This window comes from Tachyglossus aculeatus, chromosome 12 (genome assembly GCF_015852505.1).
Source record: "Tachyglossus aculeatus isolate mTacAcu1 chromosome 12, mTacAcu1.pri, whole genome shotgun sequence".
NCBI lineage: Eukaryota > Metazoa > Chordata > Mammalia > Monotremata > Tachyglossidae > Tachyglossus > Tachyglossus aculeatus.
In genome coordinates this window covers 45,102,598-45,129,782 of record NC_052077.1, presented here as the reverse complement: position 1 = coordinate 45,129,782, position 27,185 = coordinate 45,102,598, and the positions used below count along the sequence as shown (strand labels likewise).

General features: G+C 52.1%; 2 protein-coding genes across 8 annotated transcripts in view; one reads left to right on the top strand and one right to left on the bottom strand.

Annotated features, from left to right (window-relative positions):
- The window catches only part of ZDHHC2 (zinc finger DHHC-type palmitoyltransferase 2), a 38,338-nt gene extending 33,205 nt beyond the window's left edge, over window positions 1-5,133 (top strand). For 2 of the 5 annotated variants that reach the window (XM_038755123.1, XM_038755119.1), the window contains one exon: window positions 2,177-5,133. The gene's annotated coding sequence lies outside the window, so the exon portion shown is untranslated. The other 3 variants (XM_038755121.1, XM_038755120.1, XM_038755122.1) reach the window with 3 other exon arrangements.
- Window positions 5,134-6,681: 1,548 nt separating this feature from the next.
- CNOT7 (CCR4-NOT transcription complex subunit 7) lies at window positions 6,682-27,176 on the bottom strand. Of its 3 annotated transcripts, XM_038754963.1 has the most exons (8): window positions 27,112-27,176; window positions 14,142-14,344; window positions 12,514-12,707; window positions 11,878-12,039; window positions 9,710-9,854; window positions 8,851-8,976; window positions 8,230-8,362; window positions 6,682-7,838 (listed from the first exon to the last, which is right to left on the bottom strand). In XM_038754963.1, the coding sequence occupies exons 2-7, from the start codon at window positions 14,256-14,258 to the stop codon at window positions 8,234-8,236; spliced, it is 873 nt and encodes a 290-aa protein (XP_038610891.1). In that variant the 5' UTR covers window positions 14,259-14,344; window positions 27,112-27,176; the 3' UTR covers window positions 6,682-7,838; window positions 8,230-8,233. The 3 variants fall into 3 exon arrangements, with proteins under 3 accessions (XP_038610891.1, XP_038610890.1, XP_038610892.1); XM_038754962.1 differs by having other exon boundaries at window positions 6,682-8,362; XM_038754964.1 differs by having other exon boundaries at window positions 6,682-8,362; window positions 8,851-8,961.
- Between the last annotated feature and the right edge of the window lie 9 nt (window positions 27,177-27,185).

The following is a 27,185-nucleotide window of genomic DNA, read 5'->3' as shown; positions in this document are numbered from 1 at the left end:
TTTCCATCCGGTTGCTTCGGTTCCTGGCTACTGCTTTCAATCTCCGCCCCTCTTCCTCCTCCTCACTTTGCTGATCAGGGAGACTAGGAAGATGGGAACCCCTGGGCCCGAAAAACAGGGTGGAGTCCATTGTGGGGGAGAGCAGGGTCAGATCCATCGGGCCCTCTCTTACCACTGCCCCAAAACAGAGACGTGGAAGGGCAGGGGAGGGAGAACTCCTGGAGAGAAACAGAGGAGGAACACAGTCCTGCCTGGGTGGAGACTTGCAGGAAGGGTACAGGGCAGAATTTCACTGGGCAAACGTTGGGCCTTGTGGGGCTCGTCTCCTGGAATTTGTGGGTTTGCCGGAAGAGGGGAGAAGATGCTGGGAAAACCCTCCTCGTCAGCAAGAGAGCGGGAAATGGTGAATTGGGCTCCAGCAGGGGTTAAGGTCCCCACAGCCCTCTCACGCACCCCACACCCCACACATTTATGACTGGTACGTGACCCCGGGAACACCCCCATTCTGACTCCGAACTGGCCGGCAGGGTCTCCTGGGACCTGTGGGCGAGGTCCTTTTAGACTGTGAGCCCACTGTTGGGCAGGGACTGTCTTTATATGTTGCCAACTTGTACTTCCCAAGCGCTTAGTACAGTGCTCTGCACACAGTAAGCGCTCAATAAATACAATTGATTGATTGATTGAGGGGACGGGCTCCTGGGCTCTGAGCCCATTGGAGCTACTCTGTTCTCCATGTGAGATGGTGAACTTGCTACTGTCCGTGGCCCAATGGGCTTTCTGCTTTCCCTTTCAGTTCCTGATCACGGTGCTGCAGGGGAGAGGAAGGCAAGATTCCCACTCCCATTGCCCACTACTCCTGTTTGTTCCTGGCCAGACAAGTCAGAGGAGAGAGCCCGAGAGCCTAGATGCTTCTTTCGGGTCACTGCTTGAACTAGAATAGCCATTTTTGTATCATATAAAAGCCGTTTCAGCTAGCAGCAATTCCTGCTGAATGATGAAAGGCCATCTTGGGTTACTGATTGGGAGAGAGAGGCATTCCCTCATCTCGAGCTGCGGAGAGAGAATTTGCAATTGAGCTGATTCCCCATGCGATGGTGGGGGTGCGAGTGAAATCCCCCTGTCCCTAGCTTCGATACGCAGCAGATTTCAAATTCAGGAGGCTTCTAATCTGATCCCAAGTATTCAGATGATGAAAACAGTTCACCTCGCTCCACTGTCGCTTAACAATAAGTGATAATGTTGGTATTAAACTCACTCCATGCCAAGCCCTGTCCTCAGCACTGTAACTGTAGTTCCTCGCCAGGGCGGGGCCTAGGGACAAAAGCAGATCAAATGTGAGCTGAGGTGAGTTTGAATTCAGACTGAACCTGAGGGAGCTGATAACATTCTGATTTGTAAAGTGCCAGGGTCTGCCACAGGTGACTACTGCCCAATTTGATCGGAATCAAGTGCCTTCCCACCCCCCCCACCCCCCCCCTCCGAGGTGGCTGTCGGGTTTGGCCCTGAGGTTGGACACCGTTACCCACGCTTTTCCGGAGAGTTAGATATTTTGATCCTGATGGGAACTTTGGGGTTTCCAAGTTTCAAGATGGCATCGGTGGGAGTCTTTGAATCTAGGTGCCCACATCTTTAAATCTGGCTTGGTTGACTGAAACTGAATCTGATTTTTAAAGGGTTTCCCAGTGGTTCATCGGAGAAGGAATCCCCTGCCACCCAGGGCTTTTTTTTTCTTCCTGCTGCACGAGTCTGCCCCATCTGGACCAACTGGATCCCGCCCGTGTTCCGCCTCCCCCCGGGGACGGGCACTGTCATCTGGCCCAGTTCAGATCTCCCCGGCCAGTCTAACCCTCCAGGGCCATCTCAGTACCTCTGGCTGCTTTTGGCAGCCTCCGCTGGAGAGGTGACGTGGTGGCTCATCTCCCACTGGTTGTCCCCGGGCTCCTGGATCCGCCTCGAGGGGCCAAGCACAGCTGGGGAAAGCACTTGGGACAGTCCCACACGTCTGCACTGGGGTTTTTATCTGGGCCTGGGTTCGGGATCCGGCCGAGGCCGGGGGCGGGGAGGGGCATTTATTTGGGCCGGATGCTGACATGAGCCAGAACTGCTCTGTAACACAATGAGTTTGGGTTACGACTGTTCCTTCTAATTTCCTACGGTCTCTCCCTTGTCAATCCAGCTTCCAGCTCCACCCAGCACTAGGGTTCCTGAGCTCCAGTTTGGTGGTGGTGGAAGCATCCCAATTATAGTTAGATTTGGCACGACGACCACCCTGGGACCAATGGCTTGGCGTTTGTCTTTAGCATTTGGCCTCAAAGGGCATGTTTTTGGAGGTGTTTCATCACTGGCATTCAGCTTTCCCCCTCCTCCTTATCCAACTGCACCAGAGGAGCGGTCGGTTGTTCTGAGCGACGCTGGAGCGGCAGCCCGTTCCGGGCTCTCCTGGCCGCCGCTGCATGTGTCCCGGAAGCCCGGGAATTTGCCTCACGGATTGCTGGGCGCTGGAAGAAGAGGAATTTTGACCTTTTTTTTCCGCTGGGCCCGAGGTTTCCCAAGCTCGGGGATTTGTCAAGTACCCAAAAGGCCCAAATGTTAAAACTCTGAAGTAAAGCTAAATAATGAGAATTCAGTGGCCTTTTTTAGTTCCAAAATCAAAAGAGAGGATTAGTATCCCAAGTGGAAAAATGTGATTTGCCCCCGCATGCGATCTACTGCGAATGTGGCTTTGGCTACATTGATCTTTGCACATCTCACCAGAAGCCCAGGGGATAGATGCCATAAAATGCACTAATGGGTCACCCCACTGATCGGTATTCTATGTGTCGAAGCAATGTGACTTGATTAGTTTTGTTGACCTCAAGCTCGAGAGATGTCAGTGACCCACTTTGTATAAGTGATTTGTTTCCACCCACCTTCAACGGCCCCTTCATTGGGGGCTTTTGCCTGTAAGCTGACACCCATTTTTTTTTCTCTAAAGGATGTATTTGGTGCACTTTTTGAATGCTAGCTCATTGTCGGCTATCGTGCGAACCCCAGGATTTGAGCCTTTAAATGGTAATCAAAGAAATTCTGCAACCAGAAGACATTTTTGTTGCATAGCAAAGTCCAGTCAATGAATTGGGTTGCACTTCAGTGACATTTGCTTGCCATTTTAAAATTGCCTTAATGAGAATTTCCCTTCTCTGCAAAGAAAACAGATTCTTAGAAATCCCAGTGAGCTCCCGGTTAAACGGCAGCTGTGGATGTCCTGAGAAGAGACTCTCCATGGCAGGTCTGCCGCTGCTGGCCATGCAGGCGTGGCGGCGATGATTTATAAAGAAAGGGTCCAGCATTAGATTGGCTGTGGGAGCCGACAGCCGAGTTAGAGACGGGTAAGCGTGATGGGGAACCGGACTGGACCGCTGCGAGGAGGCTGAGGTGGGCCCCGGGGTTTGTCTGCCCACCCCGCCGCCATCATGCTGCAAACCGACTGAAATGTCCAGGGGCCAAATGGAAAAGAAACATCGGAGAAAATCTGACTTGGGCTTCTCAAAAATCTGCCCTCTGGGCAAGACCAGAGTCTCCTTTGGGACAGGGACGGTATTCTGCCCAGCTGTGGCAGGACAGAAAATCTTGGAGCTGAGGTTTGTCGTTCACGTGTTCTGCTTCCTTCAAATACACCCCCGCCATTCCTGCCCTCTCTGCCTTGTGTCAGCATTTCAGCAAATCCAGCCCCCGATTATGGGATGAGGCTTCTCTCCACCCCAGCGCAGGAAGGCAGGGGACGGGTCATGAAAAGAAATCAATTTTAAATGCAAAGTCTCTCACAACCACAAAACCCTCAGAAGGTAGCTTTTTTATGATATTTGTTAAACGCTTACTATGTGTCAAACACTGTTCTAAGCACTGGGGTAGATACAAGTACATCAGGTTGGACACAGCCCGTGTCCCACATGAGGCTCAAAGTCTAAGCAGGAGGGAGACCAGAGCAGGAATTCTGCACTATTTCCTTTGGGAACTGCTGGAAGACGGCAACGGATTGGACCAAACTGTTGCCCAAATGGCCGTCGCCCGGTGGTATCCAGGTGCTGCAGCCGCCGGCTACTCTTCATCCCCTTCTCATTCTGCAACGGCTCTCTCCCGTGTAAGACAGGCAGCATCAAAATCACTCGCCCTTTCCAGCGCTGTCCTTGGCCAACATCCAGACCTCTGGCCATCCTCCGGACAAAGCGTATCCTCGTTTGGTTTGGACGGTGTTTTGACCCCCAGCGATTTGCTTGCGAGGCGTTGCACACTTTACCGATGATGTTGGCAGCAACGTCCGTATCTGCTATTTCAAATGTAATTCTGACCGCTGGCCCCGAGCTGGAACGGGCCCCCGCCGGCCAGCGCTCCCGGTCCGGCTGGGTCCGGGGAGAGGGCGGACCTCTGGGCCTGGGTCTGGATGAGGGCTGGTCCTTTGGGCAGTTAACTTTCTTGGACAAGTTTCCCGGTTTCACCAGAGAGCGGGTGAAGCAGAAAAGTGAGTTCAACTTGATGCCTTTCAGAGCGAAACTTGAACCATGTAGTGGCAGGGCAGCCGCAGGGTGGGCCAAGGGGCCGGACGCCGACACGGAAGGGGTTGCTCGGGATGGAAGGAGCCGCTCTGGCCAGCGCCAGCAGCTTCCCGCCGGTCTGTGTGGGTGGTGAGAATCGGCAAAGGGTTTGGTGGGGCTCAGAGAGTCACGTTCTGTCTCCTGAAGAAATCCAAACGTGACCCTTGTGAGGGGCACCCGTGGGTCTACAGGCCGTGCTGGGGTCCGCCGGGCACTCGCCGGGAGGCTGAGGTGTCTGCCGTTTCAGTGAGACCCTTTCTCCCCACACTCCACCCCCCAAACCAAGACCCCAGGGCCCAGGTACGACAAAGCACCCCACCGGGACGACTCCAGCAGCTCCCCGGCTCCTTGGTCCGCACCCCCTACTGCAGGCGGATTGGGTCGTTAAGGATGGCGCCGCTCCGGGACCACGCGAGGGACGCTGCCCGTTGTTGCCGGTGACATTGCGCAGAGCCTGGAGCTTGTAGCTTTGATGTTCTGTTTGTATTCCGTAAACAGTATCAGTATTTTTGTATTGTTGACTTGCAGCCGGAAAAAGTATTCTATAAAGTCATTTATCGTATTTTGGGTCAGCCCTCATTTTGTGCTGCCTCGCCTAGCAGGCGGAGACGGTTCCCCTGACCCCGGTGGGGAGCGGACTCTGTGGCGGGGGGGCCCTCCGGCCGGCTCACTGTGGGGAGGCCGGCGGGAGAGGAGTTGACGCTACCAGGGAAGTGGGGGTGTTAGCCTCTAGACTTGTTTCTTAGCCCAGGCCTCAGCTCATCACACCCTCAGCCAGGACAGAAGACTCCACCTGAGGTAGAGCTGCCCCAGGAGGTTAAGACTCCCGTTGAGGCGGCCAGGGTGGGCACGGGATGGTGCCCCGGGGGTCGGGGGGGGGGGGTGGGGGGAAGCCGTGCACTCTCACCCCATTACAGCAGCCTGCACCAGGACAGGGATGGCCCATCTAGAAGGACCAAAACCCACTCCAGCTGCGAGTCGGAAGCCGAGTGCCGCGACCCCAGCCCGCAGACCTGCCTGAAATTTGACCTGGTGGTGGTGATGAGGGGCAGGCGTGCACCGTGGATGAGAGGCCAAGTAGACCAGATTGGCCGGAGGCTAGCAGCCAGGCTACATATTAGGCTTTTCTGGGCCACTTCAGGCTGAGGATACATGGGACTTTCCCCTTACCAGCTACCCAAGAGGAGCAGCCCAAACCATTCAAGGGTGGGCATGGTGGGCTGCTGCTGCTGCTCCTGGTAAAGCCCGCTCCGCCCCCTCCCAACCCAGAGAACGAACAGGCCACCCGGGGCCCCGGACACCCAGGCGCTGACGAGCTGAACCGGGCTCTATAATAATAATAATAATTATGACATTTATTAAGCGCTTACTATGTGCAAAGCACTGTTCTAAGCGCTGGGGAGGTTACAAGGTGATCAGGTTGTCCCACGGGGGTTCACAGTCTTAATCCCCATTTTACAGATGAGGTGACTGAGGCCCAGAGAAGTTAAGTGACTTGCCCAGTCACACAGCTGACAATTGGCGGAGCCGGGATTTGAACCCATGACCTCTGACTCCAAAGCCCGGGCTCTTTCCACTGAGCCACGCTGCTTCTCTAGCTGGAGGGAGGGGCAGACCAGAGCCAGGAACAGGCGGAGGCAGTCCCGGCCACTGAGTGCGGGGACCGGGTCGGTACCGGCCCGTGTGCGGGGGCGTTGGCCAGCGGGTATCTTACAGAAAATGACAAGAGGCCAAGACCTTTCTGCTGTTTTAACACAGAGCTCGGCCTTGGTCGCGGCAAACGGGGCCGCGCTTTAAAAAGCGCGTGGAGCAGCCGCAGCGGGCACGGCTTCCCAACGAGAGGGTCCACTGCTGTCTGCCAAAGGCACACGTACACCAATGCCCCTTTCCCCCCCATTGCCACGCCACGCCACCCCTCAGCTACCCTTCTGCCCCAGGGCATGAGACCCACAGGAAGCGAAGAACGGCCCCCTCCCCGTGCCCGATCCCGACAGCGGACGCCCTTGCGGTCAGCCGATCGCCGCGGTCCCGAAGCCGGCCGCCCAGGTTGGGGCCGTGGGCCCGGGAGGCTTTTCCGGACACACACCGCCAGTCAGGGACTATGTAAGAAAACAGTTCTGAAGCCTTTATTTACAAAAGCTTTAAAAACAAATAATACCCTCTGTTTTGCAAATAGTTTTCTTCTTTGTTTTAAAAAGGACTGCCGGTTACAGCAATGCAAAGAGATTGTGAAAGTACAGGGGAGACCGATCAATCGGAGGAACATTTGGGGAATTATCGATATTGCTGATTGAAGAAGTGTTGACGCTCCCCCTCCGAGGGGACCCTCCACTTGGGCCAGCGGCGGTCAGCGGCTGCCCGCCGCTCCCCCGCCGTCGGGACCCTCCCCTCGGGCCAGCGGCGGTCGGCAGTCGACATTCCGACGCTCCCGGAGTCCACTGCTCAGGCCGGCAATCAGTGGCTGCTTCCTTCCCTACGGGGTCCCCGGACAGATGATCCGTCACAGGCTCTGCCGGGACGAGGGCTTCCGATTTCCCTCGGACGAGTCGGCTGAAATATATAGCCAGATATACCTGAACCGGGAAAAGTAACCAGCGTTCGCTCCTGGGCTCGGGCGACCACCCTGCCCCGTTGGGGGCCGGCCGCGGTTTGTCACAGAACACCGGGACGGTTGTCTTTGTAGCCGTTACAAAGGCAAAAATCTTGTCTTTTTTTTTAATTTGATGCCGGGCCAGGGAGCCCTACGGTGAAGTGCGATCTTTGGGCGTCGTTAGTAGCGGAGTCGACTTGGAAAGCCGGCCAACCAAGCACCCGACCGACGTGTCTTTACGAGTGGGCAAGCAGGAGTGGAGCCGGGGCGGGCCTCCAAGGACTCCAGCTCCCGGGAAGAAACCCGGTGCCGACCCCACGAGCTTTCCTAAAGGAAGCGTGGAGGGGCCGGGGCGGGGCGGTCAGCCAGCCCCCCAGGCGGCCCAACCTGCCAAGCAGAAGCCAGCGGCCCCTGGGGTCCGCGGGCAGTCGGCTTTTGTCTCGGGCTCGCGCCGCTCTGCCGAGCGACGGACCGACCGACCGAGTGCAAGGCACGCGTCCGGCTGCGCCCGGCTCTGAAGCGAGGCAACGTCGAGGGACAGCTTGGCTGATGGTTATTTTTCAAGCTAAGAGCGAGAAAAACCGAAACTTCCAATAAAACAGAGGAGCTGAGTCCGAGTCACTCTCTAAAGTGCAAAATTGATGGGCCACAATCTTGAGTAGCTAAAACTTCGCCTTCTGGAGGGGAGAGACACGAGATGGGGAAATAAGTTACAGTCAGCGCTAGTTCACCGGGGGAAAAACCTAAGACCGCCTAGGTGCTCTGACCAAATCCTCATTCCGACTCAGCTCTCCCCCGCTCCCTGCCGCTGCCGCGGGGCCGGGCCGGGCCGGCGGGGCCGGGGTTGGATCGAACCGGAAACTCTTCTACGGGTCGAGACCCAGATCTGGGAGCGGGGACTGACTTTCATTTTCGCTCTGAGGGGAGAGCGTGGAGCGCGGGGGAGACGGGGAGGCAGGAAGCGGGAGAGGGGAGCCCGGGGGACCCGAACACGAAGGCTCCCCCGCCGTCCGGGGAGCCGACCGCGACCCTGAGGTAAAACCGAGGACGAGTGTCAACGGCCCCGACCCGGTCACGACTGCTTGTCGGCTTCCTCCTCATAGGCGCTGCCGGTGCCGTTCTGCACGTAGGACGAGCCGGAGCCCAGGCCGTACAGGTGCCCGCAGTATTTGGCGTCGTCGATGTGATCCTCAAAGAACATCTGAAACGGAATCGGAAGCCTCGCCGCGCTGACCCCAACGGGGCGACTGCCCGCCGGACCAGTAGGGCCACGTACGGCAGCAGGAGCCCGCCGCCCCGGAGACGGCTCCGCCTGCCCCCGTTCTCGGCCTGGACCGGCCGCCGCTCCGGGGAAAGGGATCCCCCGACCCTCTGGGCGAAGACCCCCCCACGCTCACGCCCCTGTGATCCGGCACCCGTGAGCGACCGAGGCGGGATCGGGTCCCGGAGAGACGGCGATTTGGCTGCCGGCAAAGGTAAGCCAGTGGATCTGAGGGGGGAGGAGGAGACCTCCAGAGCCTCGGCACCGACCCCCCCCCGCCGCCTGGCACTGGGGCCCTAACGTGTTCCCGAGTCCACAGGGAGCACCTGTGTGGACCGGCTCCCGGCCGCCATCGGCTCACCGCCCCGATCCTCCGGCCACCGGCAGACCCGGACGGGGGCGGGGGGGGATCGAAGGTGCCCGCCTACCTCTCTCATCTTGAAAAAGGCCATTCCGGTGAGCAACGAGTCGGAGCCGGCCTGGTGCTGCGGCCCGATCCGCTCCAGCTCCAGCTGCTCCGCCACCTCCTGCAGGCCGCCCTGCAACACAGCGAGCTGCGATCACTGGGACCAGACGCGCCCGGCTAGCCCTTCCACGGGCCACGCCGCCACCCTGCGCCCCAGACCGGGCCCGCCGCGTTCCCCTGGCCGCCGGCCCCAGGGCCCTTAGCCCCAAGCAGGCTCCGAGCAAGCTGCCCGCAGCCGCGCCGGTCCCGGGAAAGGCCAACGCGCCAGCCTCGGCTTTGTTGCGGCTGCCCGGGCCCCCCTGAAGAGCTCCGGAAGCACCTTCCCTTCGCTCGGGCTGGGGGAGCGCTCCGCGGGTCAATCCCACTACTCAATCAATCAATCGTATTTATTGAGCGCTTACTATGTGCAGAGCACTGTACTAAGCGCTTAGTAACAACAATAACGAGGATGCTACTTCGTTGACGCTTATTCCTCGGGCCTCCTCCAGCCCCGACACGGCCCCTCGGACACACGTGGCCCTTCGGGAGGCCCGGCAGTCAGCCGGCCAATGCCCCGCACTCCCGCCATCCTTCCCCTCCTCTCCACACCGTCCACAAGGACCACTAGCGTTCGATCTGGAGCGCTTAGTACAGTGCCAAGCGCTTAGTACAGTGCTCTGCACATAGTAAGCGCTCAATAAATACGACTGATGATGATGACGGAACGCCAGGGCGGCTGGGTTGAACAGACCAGCGTCAAAGGAGGATCTCAGCCCCGTTTCCGGGCAGGAGGAGGGGATTCCGGGTACTAATGGGCATCCCCCCCACCGTGGCTCGCTTACCTTGAGATTTTTGCAGCTCTTCATGAGGTACTTCACGTCATAGATGACAGGGAAAAATAACCGTAGGATCTCAAAGAAGTCAAGTTCTTCCTCTGGCAGGTTGGAGTTGGTCAGGATTTTGATGAGATAGCCGAAGTCATAGCCACTGGGGAGAGAGAGGAGGGCCCACATGTGACTGGAAAGACAGTCACCCTCACCTCACCCATGACCCTCCTGTTTCAACGGCGTGTTCACGGCAACACCAAGAACATTGCCGCCAGCCATTCCCACCCCCAGAAGCTGCTCCGAACCCCACATCCCACCTGACTGACGCTCCTCCCCGTACCCTTCCCCGCCCCCAATGGAATCGAGGGAGTCGAGTCCCCGGGGAGAGGGGGGGCTCCAGGCCAGGGTTAAATGTTATATGTTGCCAACTTGTACTTCCCAAGCGCTTAGTACAGTGCTCTGCACACAGTAAGCGCTCAATAAATACGATTGATTGATTAAAGGTCACCCAGGCTGGAGCCACTCAGGTTGACACACGCAGCCCAAAGGTTCGGAACGGGCCCACGGGCACAAATGACTGAACCCGGGGCCGGTTGGCGGAGGGGCTCTGGGGCAACGATGGTGCCGACTTGGAGGTCACATGGAGGTCAGGGTATCGGAGTCCATTCCTGACTCCAATTTGGGGCAAAGGAAGACGATCCTGGCAACCTCCTCCACCACAGACGGGCCTCCAGGAGCCAGGACCCTGGCTCCGACAGCATCAAGAGGGGTGGGTATCAGGAGCGCGAGCCTGCCTGAGATGGGCAACAGCTGCCCTTCCCCCCCAGGGCCCTCCCCCAGGCTCGCACACTGCCATGCGTGAACTCAACAGAATGCCGTGGCCAATCTTGGCCTGGCCAACAGTGGATCACTGAGTCAGCAAAGCATTACGACCCAGCCCCTCTTGCCGAAGATGACTTAATTCAGCACTGACGTACATCTTCGTAACTTATTTATTTACAGTAACGTCCGTCTCCCCCTCTAGACACCTTTGTGGGCAGAGACCGTGCCTGCCCACTCTGTTATACTGTACTCTCCCCAACTTTAAAGCACTCAATCAGCTCGCCCCACCCTACCTCATCTTCCTAATCTCCTGCTACGGTCCAGCCCGCACACTCCGCTCCTCCCGTGCCAGCTTCCTTACCGTGCCCCGATCTCATCTATCTCAGCCCCTACCCACGTCCTCGCCCTACCCTGGAACTCCCTCTCACTCCACATACGCCAGACCACCACTCTCTGCACCTTCGAAGCACAATTAAGGTCACACCTTCTCTCATTAAGCCCTCTTTTCCCCTGCTCGCTCTCCCTTCTGTATCACCTGCGCAACTGGATCCATAACCTTTGGACATTTCATATTCACCCCACCCACAACCCCACAACACTTAGGTACACATCCTTAAATTATTTATTAACATAAACGTCAGTCTCCCCGTCTAGAATGTAAGCTCATTATGAGCGGGGAACGTGTCCGCTAATTCTCTCGTACTGTACTCTCCCAAGTGCTCAGAACAGTGTTTTTGACAGAGTAAGCACTCGATTAATCCCATTAATCGATTGATCCCTAGCATTCATTCATTCATTCACTCAATTGTATTTATTGAGCGCTTACTGTGTGCAGAGCACTGTACTAAGCGCTTGGGAAGTACATGTTGGCAGCACATAGAGACGGTCTCTACCCAACAGTGGGCTCACAGTCTAGAACGAGGAGACAGACAACAAAACATCATCATCATCAATCATATTTATTGAGCGCTTACTGTGTGCAGAGCACTGTACTAAGCGCTTGGGAAGTACAAATTGGCAACATATAGAGACAGTCCCTACCCAACAGTGGGCTCACAGTCTAAAAGGGGGGAGACAAAACCAAACATACTAACAAAATAAGATAAAACAAAACATATAAACCAAATAAAATAAATTAGCACTCAGTACAGTGTTCTGCACACAGTAAGTGCTCAATAAATCCCAGTGATTGATTGATTTCAGTTATGTCGGTCCTCCTGGACTTGTTTGTGCCTGACCTCCCAGAAAGCAAAATCAGTACTTAAAAAAACTTGAAAACCAGCTTGTTACCCACAGTCGAGGCTGCACCGCCGGCCAAGAACGGGGTAAGCAACACCAGCAGGCCTCCCCAGGACGCTCACCTGTGAAACGAAAGCCACTTCACCCCTTCACACAGCACCACGCCGGACGTCATGAGAAGCTCCGCAAAGTACTGGGTTTCGATTCCTTCTTCCTCGTGCTTTTTAAACTGGATGCCGGAAGTTGTTAGGAGTTCGATAGAATCCTGGGCGTACATGTCCTCCCTGACGGGGGAGACAGGAAAAGAAGGAAATGCAGCACTGATTCTAACTCTTTCACCGATCCAAATGTCCAAACATCCGGCGCCGAGATACAGTGGCTGAGACGAGTCCTTTCCCATTTTCCTCACTGGCTGGGGGCTCTTCCAAATCTTTCTCCAGAGAATGAAAAAGTCATTCCTACCATTCAAAGTAGACCACGCTTAACCACAGCCTTTACTTCTATTCCTAAAGCGCCCGACTCTCTTAATCCTGGAGGGGAAATGGAAGGTTTATTTTTTGAGGGCCAGCTCTAGACTGTAAACTCGCCTTGGGCAAAGAACGTGTGCTGAGCGCTTAGTACAGCGCTCGGCGCATATTAAGTACTCAGTAAATACCACTGATCGATGGACTGCCCTCCTGGAGATCCACGGAGAACACACGGGAGCCCAAAACATGGTTTTCCACTAAACACCAGGGTGGGTTTTCATTTCCACTTACGTTAAGTTAAATTTAAAATTAAACTGCCATGTCGAGGTTCCCGGCGGGTATTCGCCCTGCTCGTTCATGAACGTCAATCCCAGCTGAATGATCTTGAGCAGGTCAACGTTGCAGCGCAGCAGCTGGTACTGATAGTCCGCGTTGCTCCTGAACTCTCCGATGGGCCGAGCAACCACGCCCGGAAACTCCGTGTCCTGCAAACCGGGGCGAAATCCGTGAAACCACAATCACACGGCCCTGGCCCGCTGTCAGACAGTGGACTGTTTCCCATAACAGAAGTCAAGGAACTCACTACTTTGTAGATGACCTTCCAAACCTTGTGTGCGCCCGTGCGCTCCAAAACCCTCTCTTCCTCACCCTCTGGAAATACTCTTGCCCTTGCAATCTTTCAAAAGGGTCACATGGAAATAGGAAATGTATTTTTTGTTTTTTTAAACCAATTGGAAAATGGGGCTCCTCTATGGGAAGTTCCTTGGATTTCTCAAGAGCAAGTGAATGTTCTGCCCTGCAGGAAGAAAGACAAAGAGGGAGGGAGGGAGGGAGGAAGTGTCCCTGGGGTTGGCAGCTGCCTCTTAATAATAAAGCTAATAACTATAATTTTGGTCTTTGTTCAGCGCTTACTGTGTGTGAGGCACTGTACTAAGCGCTGGGGTAGGTAACAAGCCAATCGGGCCGGACACAGTCCCTGTCCCACGTGGCGCTCACGGTCTCAGCCCCCATTTAACAGATGAGGTAACTGAGGCACAGAGAAGTCAAGTGGCTTGCCCAAGGCCACACAGCAGATAAGTGGGGGAACTGGGATTAGAACCCATGACCTTCCGATCCCCAGGCCCGTGCTCTAGCCACCATGCAATGACCAAGGTCTGGGTTCTTCCAGGACTCAACCTCCAGGAGAAGGAGGAGAAGACAAAAAAAGCACAACACTTCCAGTTTTGCGTTTCCAATGAATTCAATTCTGAGCTCACTCCCCACTTAAATCACACAGGCAGGTGATCACAAAGAGCACGCTGGGCTCTCCCTAAATTTTGTCCAGCTCAAGGCCCATCCGCTCTGATGAGAACCGGAAAAGCATTCCAGGCCCGCCCACCCACCCGACCCTGGGAACGCTTACAAGTTTCCCATTGCCTGCTGGTCAGGAAGCAAAAATCCCGCTTCGCCTTGCCACGGCGCATGTCCCTGGGCTGGAAATAACCCACATTTCTAGTCACCAGTGAATCCCCATTTATTAAGTGCTTTCTCTATTTTGGCCCAGAAGGTCATTTTGCTTCTCCTCCTCACTCCTCCTCCTGCCGAGGGAGTTCATTCTGTAGGCTTCCGTGGGAAAACCATGAAAAAAACGACCTTCCAAGGTCACGAGAAAACCTAGAGCAATGCCGAGTGGACAGGTCGGGATTTCAAATGGGCAGCCAGGGATGGGGCCGGCAAGAGGGAGGGGGTTCTTGAGCCCCCAATACCGCTGGCAGGATTAATTCTGAAGCAGCACGTTCCCCTAGGGAAGTTTTACATCTATCCCTGTCCCCTCTCCTGCCGCCACCCAAATGAACGCACCGGGGCAAAGCCACCCGAGGGCTGGGATTCGGGGCCTTTCAAAGGAACCCAGCTGTAAAAATGTGGTTTTGCTAATATACCATAGCGACGTAATTGTACTTCCGGATCACTTGACGGATCTTCTTCATCTCTTCATCCAGGTTGCACGCCCAGACTTCACAGATTCTTTGGCTATGATCCACGGTGGCAGCTGGCATAGTGAGGAGACGGGCAGGTCTGGGGGCCAGGCAGCCAATGTAACACTTGGGCAAAGAGAAGTTTCATAAATCCTTTATTTTTGAACCTAAAACAGTCCAGACAAAAATGGATATGGTAAATTGGAATTCCCGTGAGCCAGGATGAGTACCTGTCCCTCGGTACCTCGCTGTGTAACCGTTCACTGAGAAAAGAAGTGGAAAACCAAGATCCAGCCTGGGATTCTTCAGAGATTTCAAAACGCGCACTGGCACCTATTTGCTTGTCAGAAAGTTGATCAACTGACCTTAAGGCTGTATAACTTACAAATGTTCTCCAGCACATATAGATCTCCAGCACGGATCTGGCAGTCAGATCCTTCATCAATCGTATTTATTGAGCGCTTACTGTGTGCAGAGCACTGTACTAAGCGCTTGGGAAGTCCAAGTTGGCAACATACAGAGACAGTCCCTACCCAATAGCGGGCTCACAGTCCTTGCCCTGCCACTTGCCTTCTGTGTGACCTTGGGCAAGTTGCTTCACTTCTTTGTGCCTCAGTTACCTCATCTGTAAAATGGGGATTAAGACTAGGAATCCCATTTGAGATAGAGACTGTGTTCAGCCTGATTCTCCTCCTCCCCAACGCCCCCCACCACCTCCTTCCCCTCCCCACAGCACCTGTATATGGTTGTACAGATTTATGACTCTATTTCACTTGCACGTATTTACTATTCTATATATTTTTTAAAGATGTGCATTTAGCTTTAATTCTATTTGTTCTGACGACTCGACACGGGTCCACATGTTTTGTTTGGTTGTCTGTCTCCCCCTTTTAGACTGTGAGCCCGTTGTTGGGTAGGGACCGTCTCTATATGTTGCCAACTTGTGCTTCCCAATCGCTTAGTACAGTGCTCCGCACACAGTAAGCACTCAATCAATCAATCAATCGTATTTATTGAGCGCTTACTGTGTGCAGAGCACTGTACTAAGCGCTTGGGAAGGACAAGTCGGCAACATATAGAGACAGTCCCTACCCAACAGTGGGCTCACAGTCTAAAAGGGGGAGACAGAGAACAAAACCAAACATACTAACAAAATAAATAGAATAGATAAGTACAAGTAAAATAAATAACTAAATAAATAGAGTAATAAATATGTACAAACATATATACAGGTGCTGTGGGGAAGGGAAGGAGGTAAGATGAGGGGGATGGAGAGGCGGACGAGGGGGAGAATCAATAAATACGACTGAATGAATGAATGAATTTGCTCGTATCTACCTCAGCACTTAGTACAGTGCCTGATGCACAGTAAGCACTTAACAAATACCACAATTATCACTATTATTAGTAGTATGCATTTATTTATGTGTGCGTGTGTGTGTGCGCATGCATGTATGTTTAAGGGGCCTTCTTGCCTCACGTGATCCCACCTCAGGCCCGGTCAGCTGTGCCCTAAGGCCAGCAGTCTGTCTCCAACAAGTAAGGCTCAGTGGGTGGATTAACACTGGGCTCCTCCAGAATGTAACTCCCGAGGCGTCGGGAGAACTGATTCCACTGGGATCTGGCTAATTTAGAAAACCGACATATGGGAAAGATGAAAAATCGGAACAGTCATGCCCAGTTTACAGCCAGCCCGCGATAGAGCTGAGGGGCAGTGTGGTCTAGTGGTAAAAGCACACAACTGGGAAGCAGAAGAGCCATGTTCTAATCCTGGCTCCTCCATTTCAATCAGCGGTATTTCTTGAGTACTTATTATGTGCCGAGCACTGGACTAAGCGCCTGGGAGAGCGCAAGACAACAGAATTAGCAGATGTGTTCCCTGCCCATAAGGAGCTTACGGTCTGGAGGGGGAGACAGACATTAAGTTGAATAAATAACTTATAATAAATAAATTAAAAATAGGTTCGTAAGTGTTGTGGGACTGCAGGTGGGCAAATAACAACTGTCCAAAGGTCATCACAGATCATCAATCGTATTTACTGAGCGCTTACTATGTGCAGAGCACTGTACTAAGCGCTTGGGAAGTACAAATTGGCAACATATAGAGACAGTCCCTACCCAACAGTGGGGCACAGATCCAAGTACACAGAAGGGAGAGCGGGCAGGGAAAAAAAGGGCTTAACTGGTGGGGGGGGGGGGGCTCTTGGAGAAGATGTGGCTTCAGTAAAGCTTTGAGAAGGTGGAGAGAGTGGTGGTCTGGCCTACATGGAAGGGAAGGACGTGGGAAGGGGGTCGGGCCCGAGATTGATGAGACGAGAGCGGGACCCAGTGAGTAAGCTGGGGCTAGAGGAGCCGAGGGTGCGGGCTGCACTGCAATACATCAGGGAGGTGAGGTAGGGCGAGGAGAGGTGATGGACTGCTTTTTAAAGCCAAGGTAAAGAGTCTCTGCTTGACTGGAGGTGGATGGGCAGCCGCTGGAGGTTCTTGAGGCGGGGGGAGACACAGACTGAGCGTTCTTGTTGACAGATGACCCACGCAGCAGAGTGAAGCATGGACTGGAGTGGAGAGAGACACGAGGCCGGGAAAGCAGGGCCGAGACAGACGCAGTAGTCAAGGCGGAACAGGGTAAGTGCTTGGATCAGCATGGGTGCAGTTGGGATGGAGAGGAAAGGGCAGAGAAGCCCTTGGAGAGGCAAATTCATTTCAGCATGGAAGATGTATTCTCCCAAGTGCTTAGTACAGTGCTTTGCACACAGTAAGCACTCGATAAATACGATTGAATAAGTGACTGAATGAATGGATACGGGTGAGCTACAACACTCTTTTTCCGACTGTGAGGCCCCCCTGAGGGGCAGAACCATGTCCAATTCCCACCTGTGTGTTCTTTCCCAAACACTTAGTACAGCAAGTGCTCAATCAATACTATTATTTCGCATTCAGAGGAATCACTGTCCAACAAGGAACTCATCCATCTTCAACCATCCGATGCGTCACGATGAAGAGGTAGTGTTGGGTTACCCCCGGCCCGGCTGAACCCTTGGGATTGCATTAACTTCCAAGAAAGCTGATGAATATAGAAAAATGATTAAGGAACCTGATGGAGTGAGGAGAACAACAATGTGCAGGGGTGTTCCCACGGACTTAGCCTTCCACGGGGTACTTTAAGATGACAAGAAGAAAGCTGCAGTAGTTCAACCTAAACTGGACAATTTCTTCACTAATGTTGAGAGACCACTGCCAGTCGGCAAAACAGACAACTTTTTGAAGCTTTCTGCAACGACTCATAAAACTCATATCACATTTCATGTTGCGCTATTATACTTCGCAATTCTTGAACAAAGATTAAGCGGTGCTTAATGTTACACTATTCAGCCCGCAAAGAAGCTTCGTATTCTCTTTCAGGAGGTTCTCGAACCGATTCTGATTAGTAAGAGAAGTCCTTGGGAAAACACACCCCTCGATAAAACCGTTCACAATTCAACCCCATTTCTGAGGGCCACAACCCCACACAGAAGATCCCTGGGAGAAGATCCTTGGGAGGAGGGACAGCCGTGAAGATTCCAGGCCCGTTCTGGAGCCCACATCGGACAACGAAAATCGAAAGATTCGGGTTTAAGGAATAAAGGGAATTAACTCCTTCATTCCCCACACCCAATCCCCGAATGAAGGCCCTAAAGGGTTCCTTGGCTTAGTCCTTCATGTTATCCGACGAGGTCAGCACGGCTCCCCTAAACGGCTTAAACGATAACGGGGCTTGGGCCAAGTGACCGGAAAGAAGGGTCCAACGTACCATGGGATAAACTGCTCGGTTCATGCGGGGGGCAGGGGAAGATGGAAACATCGCTCTATGTTTCAGAAGGGTGTGCGAGACCATCAGGAAACTGACAATCCAAAGTCCCCTTTCCTTCCCGGCACTCCTCGGGACCGTGGGGGCTCCGACCGTAGGCAGACCCTGGGTAACCCCACCAGAGCCGCGGCCTTGACGCCAAGGCTGCCCTCCTCGGCCTGGGGAGGGAAGCTGAGGCCGGGCAATTCCTGGGCAGAACGCCAGGACCTTAAGCGCTCAATAAATACGATTGATTGATTGATTGATTGACCCTGGAGGACTGATCGGCTCGGCTGGACACACCTGGGAAATTCCATGGCAGGACAGGGTGGACGGCAGCGGGGCGGGGGCAGTGCCTCTATGGAAAAGGGGTGAGAAGCTGGGCCCCATGACGGGCAGGGGAACTGAGCCTCTATAATGGGGGGGAAGGCGGCTTGAGCCTAACAGAGGCAGGACCGAATCCCCATAATCAATCAATCAATGGTTTATATTGTTATACTGTACTCTCCCAAGTGCTTTGTACAATGTTCTGCAATTAGCCCTCAATAAATGACTAGACAAATGTGTAGACAATTCCTGCCCACAAGGAGTTTAAAGGCTACAGGAGGAGGCAGACATTAAAATAAAATTCCAGATGGATGTGTACATAAACGCTGTTGGGCTTAGTGAAGAATGAACATCAAAGTGCTTAGGAAGCCTTCCCAGACTGAGCCCCTTCCTTCCTCTCCCCCTCTCCATCCCCCCCATCTTACCTCCTTCCCTTCCCCACAGCACCTGTATATATGTATATATGTTTGTACATATTTATTACTCTATTTATTTATTTATTTTACTTGTACATATCTATTCTACTTATTTTAATTGGTTAGTATGTTTGGTTTTGTTCTCTGTCTCCCCCTTTTAGACTGTGAGCCCACTGTTGGGTAGGGACTGTCTCTAGATGTTGCCAATTTGTACTTCCCAAGCGCTTAGTACAGTGCCCTGCACATAGTAAGCGCTCAATACGATTGATGATGATGATGAAGCGCTTAAAGAAAACAGACCCAAGTGCATACGTGACACAGAAGGAAGAACTTAGGCAAGTGATGGCTTAACTGGGTGAAACCTCTTGGAGAAGATGTGATTTTAGTAGGGCCTCAAAGATGAGGAGGTGGTCCGCCGGTCATGAAGGGGTAGGGAGTTTCAGGCCAGAGGGAGGAGGTTGGCGAGAGGTTGGCGATGAGAAAGATGAGGTTGAGGTACACTGAGAAAGTTGTCTCTAGAGGAGCAAAATATGCAAGTTAGGTTGTAGTAGACTGGTGAGATACGGTAGAAGGCGGGAGAGCTTTAAAGCCAATGGTAACAAGTTTCTGTTTGCTGTGGAGATGGATGGGCAACCATTGGAGGTTTTGCAAGAAACAAGAAACGTGGACTGAGTGCTTCTTATAAAAACAATCTGTGGAGTAGAGTATGAACCAGAGAGGGAAGAGACAGGAAGTAGGGAAGTCAGCAGGGAGGCTAATTCAGTAGTCAAGGCAGGATATGATAATTGCGGTATTTAAGTGCTCACCATGTGCCAAGCACTGCACTAAGTGTTAGGGTAGATAAAAGAGGAGCAGTGTGGGCTAGTGGATAGGGCACGGGCCTGGGGAGTCAGAAGGACCTGGCTTCAATCCTGGCTCTGCCACTCGTCTGCTGTCAGCTCTCTTCCTCCCTTCAAAGCCCTACTGAGAGCTCACCTCCTCCAGGAGGCTTTCCCAGACTGAGCCCCCTCCTTCCTCTCCCCCTCCTCTCCCCCCCGCCTTACCTCCTTCCCCTCCCCACAGCACCTGCATATATGTTTGTTCGTATTCATTACTCTATTTATTTTATTTGTACATATTATTCTACTTATTTTATTTTGTTAATATGTTTTGTTTTGTTGTCTGTCTCCCCCTTCTAGACTGTGAGCCCGCTGTTGGGTAGGGACCGTCTCTATATGTCGCCAACTTGTACTTCCCAAGCGCTTAGTACAATGCTCTGCACACAGTAAGCGCTCAATACGATTGATGATGATGATGATGATGATGAGTTCGCCAGGGGAGTGAATACAGATGGAGAACAGATGGGACCCCAAAGTTAGAGAGTGGGAAGCAGCGGAGGCACAGTGAAAGACACCGAGTGTGAGCGGCCAGAGAGGTAGTACTGTACTAAGCACTAGGGTAAATACGAGAGGAGCGGCGTGGCTTAGCGGATAGAGCACGGGCCTGAGGAGTCAGAAGGGTCTGCCTTCTAATCCCGGCTCTGCCACTTGTCTGCTGTGTGACCTTGGGCAAGACAGAACAGTGTCAAGAAAGGCAAAGTCAGTGTTTCTAGAATGGATGGTCCACAGTGTCTGTCGAGGGCAGCTGAAAGGTCATAGAGGATTAGAATAGAATAGAGGCCACTGGATTTGGTCAGAAGGAGCTCATTAGCAACTTTAGAGACGGCCGTTTCTGAGAACTGGAGGCGGCGGAAGCCAGGCCGCAAAGAGTCAAGGAGGAAATTGGAGGAGAGGGAGCAGGTGCTCACAGTCTTCATCCCCATTTTCCAGATGAGGGAACTGAGGCCGTTGCTGGGTAGGGACCGTCTCTGTGTTGCCGACTTGTACTTCCCAAGCGCTTAGTACAGTACCCTGCACACAGTAAGATTAAGATTAAAATTATTCAAAGCTTACTGGATGAGTTTTGGAAGAATCCCCCAGTATTGGCTCCCAGTTCAACAACATTTCCGTAGTAAGTATATGTAAAAAGATTTCTTGCTGAAGTTTGGCTCTTCATTTACGACATCTCCCCACGAGGATCAAATTCACTTGGACGTATTCTTGGGTAAATTAGGAAGCAAAAGCTCGAACTGCTGGGGTGGGGTGGGGTGGGGAGGGTGTCAAGAAAAAAGTCCCATATAGCCTTCAAAATTGGATTTTGGCCAGGAATGGGGTAATCTTGAATATTTGTCCTGTGAGCTCGCCTCTGCCAAGATGAATGGGCAGTTTTTGTGGCCGGCCCAGTGGCTTCCTTCCCCGTGTCAGTGGCTTGCTCTCTTCCTGGCCCTTGCTAAGGCATCTGGGCACCCTGTGCCGGGGGGAGGGGGTGGGGCTGCTGCTGTGTGAGTCCCACTCTCTCCCTCTAGCTTGATCCTATTACTCTATATTACTCTATTTATTTATTTATTTATCTTACTTGTACATATCCATTCTATTTATTTTATTTTGTTAGTATGTTTGGTTTTGTTCTCTGTCTCCCCCTTTTAGACTGTGAGCCCACTGCTGGGTAGGGACTGTCTCTAGATGTTGCCAATTTGTACTTCCCAAGCGCTTAGCACAGTGCTCTGCACATAGTAAGCGCTCAATAAATACGATTGATGATGATGATGACGATGAGCCAGATGTCCTATGATCTGAGAGTAGGTGAATCTCGATAGAAAATGCTCTTAGGTGCTACCTTGCTCAAGGAGTTTGGAAATGAATGGTAGGGGGGAGATGGGTTGATAACTGGAGGTTACCAGGGGGTCAAGAAGGGATCGTTGGGGGGGCAGGGGATACACAGGCATGTCTGAAAACAGTATAGAGTAGGGTAGGGACTGTCTCTGTGTTGCCGACTTGTACTTCCCAAGCGCTTAGTACAGTGCCCTGCACACAGTAAGATTAAGATTAAAATTACTCAAAGCTTACTGGATGAGTTTTGCTTAATACATGCCATTATTATTATTATTACTCCCCATTATGAGGTAACTGAGGCACAGAGAAGTTAAGTTTTTTGTTTTGTTTATGGCATTTATTAAGCGCTCACCATGTGCAAAGCACCGTTCTAAGTGCTGGGGAGGTTACAAGGTGATCAGGTTGTTCCACAGGGGGCTCAGTCTCTTACTCCCCATTTTACAGATGAGGTAACGGAGGCCCAGAGAAGTTCAGTGACTTGCTTAGATTAAAATTAAGATTAAGATTAAAATTATTCAAAGCTTACTGGATGAGTTTTGCTTAATACATGCCATTATTATTATTATTATTATATATCATTATATATCAATATATCAATATAATATCATTAACATTAATAAGACTGATTTATTATTTAATAATAATGTCAGTATTAATAATACTAATATCATTATATTAATTTATTATTAATGCTGATAATGTACTTATTATTATATTATGTTACTATTAATATTTTTAATATTATTATTTATAAGACTGTCTCTGTGTTGCCGACTTGTACTTCCCAAGCACTTAGTACAGTGCTCTGCACACAGTAAGATTAAGATTACAATTATTCAAAGTTTACTGGATGAGTTTTGCTTAATACATGCCATTATTATTAGTATAGAGAGACCAGTGGAGTTGCGTGGCTGAAGATGGAGGTTTGGAGGTACAGGGCGGGAGGCACAGGTGGAAGAGCTGATTTCAAGAGGAGGCAGGACATCTCCACCCGCGATACTCCCACGGGGACGGAACCCAAATCGGTCGATCCACAGCATCAACGGCAGGCCCACAGTGTGCAGGGCACTCTACTGAGCAACAGGTAGAGGACGGTTGGGTTAGTCGGCACTTAGAACAGTGCTTTGCACAGAGTGAGCGCTTAACAAATACCATCATTATTATTACACACGACTCCAGCGGGGAAGACAAACGTCCACATAAATTGAGAAGCGGCGTGGCTTAGTGGAGAGAGCCTGGACTTGGGAGTCAGAGGATGTGGGTTCTACTCCCAGCTCCAATAACTTTTTTTTCTTAAATGGCATTTATTAAGCGCTTACTATGTGCAAAGCACTGTTCTAAGCACTGGGGAGGTTACAAGGTGATCCGGTTGTCCCACGAGGGGCTCACAGTCTTCATCCCCATTTTACAGACGAGGAAACTGAGGCACAGAGAAGAGAAGTGACTTGCCCAAAGTCACACAGCTGACAATTGGCAGAGCCAGGATTTGAACCTATGACCTCTGACTCCAAAGCCCGGGCTCTTTTCCACTGAGCCACGCTGCTTCTCATGCTGCTACCACTTCATCATCATCATCATCAATCGTATTTATTGAGCGCTTACTATGTGCAGAGCACTGTACTAAGCGCTTGGGAAGTACAAATTGGCAACATCTAGAGACAGTCCCTACCCAACAGTGGGCTCACAGTCTAAAAGGGGGAGACAGAGAACAAAACCAAACATACTAACAAAATAAAATAAATAGAATAGATCTGTACAACTAAAATAAATAAATAAATAAATAGAGTAATAAATATGTACAAACATATATACATCTATACAGGTGCTTTGGGGAAGGGAAGGAGGTAAGATGGGGAGATGGAGAGGGGGACGAGGGGGACAGGAAAGAAGGGGCTCAGTCTGGGAAGGCCTCCTGGAGGAGGTGAGCTCTCAGCAGGGCCTTGTCTGCTGTGTGACCTTGGGCAGGCCACTTGACTTCTCTGTGCCTCAGTTACGTCATCTGTAAAATGGGGATTAAGACTGTGAACCCCACATGGCACAACCTGATGATTTTGTCTCTTCCCCAGCACTTAGAACACTGCTTGGCACATAGGAAGCACTTAGCAAGCACGGTCATTATTATTATAAACTGCAGGCAGGAAGAAGGGAAAGGCAATTCCAATGTGTGGGGGGGTGGGGGGTGGGGGCACACCTCTACGCTTAGAATGATGCTTGGCACATAGTAAGCACTTAACAAATGCCATAATAATTATTATTATTATTATTATAAACTCTAGACAGGAAGAGGAGAAAGGCAACTCCAACAGGGAGGGGCCTCTACACTTAGAACAGCACATTTGTACTTCCCAAGCGCTTAGTACAGTGCTCTGCACACAGTAAGCGCTCAATAAATACGATTGATTGATGGATAGAAGTAGCGTGGCTCGGTGGCAAAAGCCTGGGCTTGGGAGTCAAAGGTCGGGGATTCTAATCCCGGCTCCGCCACTTGTCAGCTGTGTGACTTCGAGCAAGTCACTTCACTTCTCTGGGCCTCAGTTTCCTCGTCTGTCAAATGGGGAGTAAGACTGTGAGCCCCCCGTGGGACAACCTGATCACCTTGTAACCTTCCCGGCGCTCAGAACGGTGCTTAATAAATGCCATCATTATTATTCTCTGGGCCTCAGTGACCTCATCTGTCAAATGGGGATGAAGACGGGGAGCCCCACGTGGGACAACCTGATCACCTTGTGTTCCCCCCCAGCACTTGGAACAGTGCTTGGCACATAGTAAGCGTTTAACAAATGCCATCATCATTATTATTATTATAGTAAGCAGCATGGCTCAGCGGAAAGAGCACGGGCTTTGGAGTCAGAGGTCATAACAAATAATAACGGCATTTATTAAGTGCTTACTATGTGCAAGGCACTGTTCTAAGCACTGGGGAGGTTACAGGGTGATCAGGTTGTCCCACGGGGGGCTCACAATCTCAATCCCCATTTTACAGATGAGGGAACTGAGCCTGCTGTTGGGTAGGGACTGTCTCTATGTGTTGCCGACTTGTACTTCCCAAGCGCTTAGTACAGTGCTCTGCACACAGTAAGCGCTCAATAAATACGATTGATTGATTGATTGATTGATTGAAGTAAACTGCCCAAAGTCACACAGCTGATAATTGGCGGAGCCGGGATTTGAACCCATGACCTCTGACTCCAAAGCCCGGGCTCTTTCCACTGAGCCACGCTGCTTTAGAGTAAGAGACTGAGCCCCCCCTTGGAAGAACCTGATCAATCAATCAATCGCATTTATTGAGCACTTACTGTGTGCAGAGCACCGTACTAAGCGCTTGGGAAGTACAAGTCGGCAACATATAGAGACGGTCCCTACCCAACAGCGGGCTCGCAGTCTAAAAGATCACCTGATCACCTTGTAACCTCCCCAGCGCTTAGAACAGCGCTTTGCACATCGTAAGCGCTTAATAAAATGTCATTATTATTCTTATCACTAACAAATGGCATCACTATTATTAGAGAAGCAGCGTGGCTCAGTGGAAAGGGCATGGACTTTGGAGTCAGAGGTCATGGGTTCAAATCCCGGCTCCGCCAACTGTCAGCTGTGTGACTCTGTCTTCCCCCTTCTCGACTGTGAGCCCACTGTTGGGTAGGGACCGTCTCTAGATGTTTCCAACTTGGACTTCCCAAGCGCTTAGTGCAGTGCTCTGCATACAGTAAGCGCTCAATAAATACGATTGATTGAATGAAGTGGCCAGTTCTGCCACTTAGCTGTGTGACTTTGGGCAAGTCACTTCACTTCTCTGGGCCTCAGTTCCCTCATCTGTAAAATGGGGATGAAGACTGTGAGCCCCCTGTGGGAAAACCTCATCACCTTGTAACCTCCCCAGCGCTTAGAATGGTGCTTTGCACATGGTAAGCGCTTAATAAATGCCATATTATTATTATTATTATTTGGGCAAGTCACTTCACGTCTCTGGGCCTCAGTTCCCTCATCTGTAAAATGGGGATGAAGACTGGGAGCCCCCAGCAGGGGCGACCTGATCACCTTGTCACCTCCCTGGCGCTTAGAACGGTGCTTTGCACATAGTAAGCGCCTAATAAATGCCATTATTATTATTATTATGATTATTACGATTATTATTATTTGGGCAAGTCACTTCACGTCTCTGGGCCTCAGTTCCCTCATCTGTAAACTGGGGACTGAAACTGGGAGCTCCCAGCGGGGGCGACCTGATCACCTTGTCACCTCCCCGGCGCTTAGAACGGAGCTTTGCACATAGTAAGCGCTTAATAAATGCCATCATTATGATTATTATTATTTGGGCAAGTCACTTCACGTCTCTGGGCCTCAGTTCCCTCATCTGTAAAATGGGGATGAGGACTGTGAGCCCCCTGTGGGACAACCTCATCACCTTGTCACCTCCCCAGCGCTTAGAACGGTGCTTTGCACATAGTAAGTGCCTAATAAATGCTATTATTATTATTATTATTATTACTATGGCAAGTCCCTTCACGTCTCTGGGCCTCAGTTCCCTCATCTGTAAAATGGGTACTGAAACTGGGAGCCCCCAGCGGGGGCCACCTGATCACCTTGTCACCTCCCCAGCGCTTAGAACGGTGCTTCGCACATAGTAAGCGCTTAATAAATGCCATCATTATTATTATTATTATTATTATTTGGGCAAGTCACTTCACGTCTCTGGGCCTCAGTTCCCTCATCTGGAAAATGGGGATGAAGACTGTGAGCCCCACGTGGGACGACCTGATCACCTTGTCACCTCCCCAGCGCTTAGAACAGTGCTTTGCACACAGTAAGCGCCTAATACATGCCATTATTATTATTATTATTATTATTTGGGCAAGTCACTTCACGTCTCTGGGCCTCAGTTCCCTCATCTGTAAAATGGGGATTGAAACTGGGAGCCCCGAGCGGGGGCGACCTGATCACCTTGTCACCTCCCCGGCGCTTAGAACGGTGCTTTGCACATAGTTAGCGCTTAATAAATGCCATCATCATTATTATTATTATTATTTGGGCAAGTCACTTCACGTCTCTGGGCCTCAGTTCCCTCATCTGTAAAATGGGGATGAGGACTGTGAGCCCCCTGTGGGACAACCTCATCACCTTGTCACCTCCCCAGCGCTTAGAACGGTGCTTTGCACATAGTAAGCGCCTAATATTTGGGCAAGTCACTTCACGTCTCTGGGCCTCAGTTCCCTCATCTGTAAAATGGGGATGAAGACCGTGAGCCCCACGCGGGACAACCTGATCACCTTGTCACCTCCCCGGCGCTTTGCACATAGTAAGCGCTTAACAAGTACCATCATCATCATTATTATTATTACTATTATTATTATTAGACGGAGGGAGGGGGCAGGCCGCAAGGGGAGGGGCGCAGTCCCCCTCAGCCCCTGCGCGGCCCCGCCCCGCGCAAAGCGGTGACGTCATCGGCCCGCGCCGCCCCCTCACACCCACCCCCCCCCACACGCGCGCGCGCGCGTCCCCCCCCCACCCCCCACACACACACAGGGCGGGCTGCCGGTCGATGGGCCGGCCTTCCTCCCCCTCCCCCTCCTCCTCAGGATGACGGCTCCCGAGGCCTCCCCCTCCCCTCCCCTCCCGGGCCGGGCTCGCGCACGCACAGAGAGACGCACGCGCGCGCGCGCGCCCGCGGAAACAACTACTTGTGCGTCCGAGCTCGCGCTCCTCCTCCGCCTCCTCGCCATAGAGACAGTACCCGGCGGCGGCGGCGGCGGCG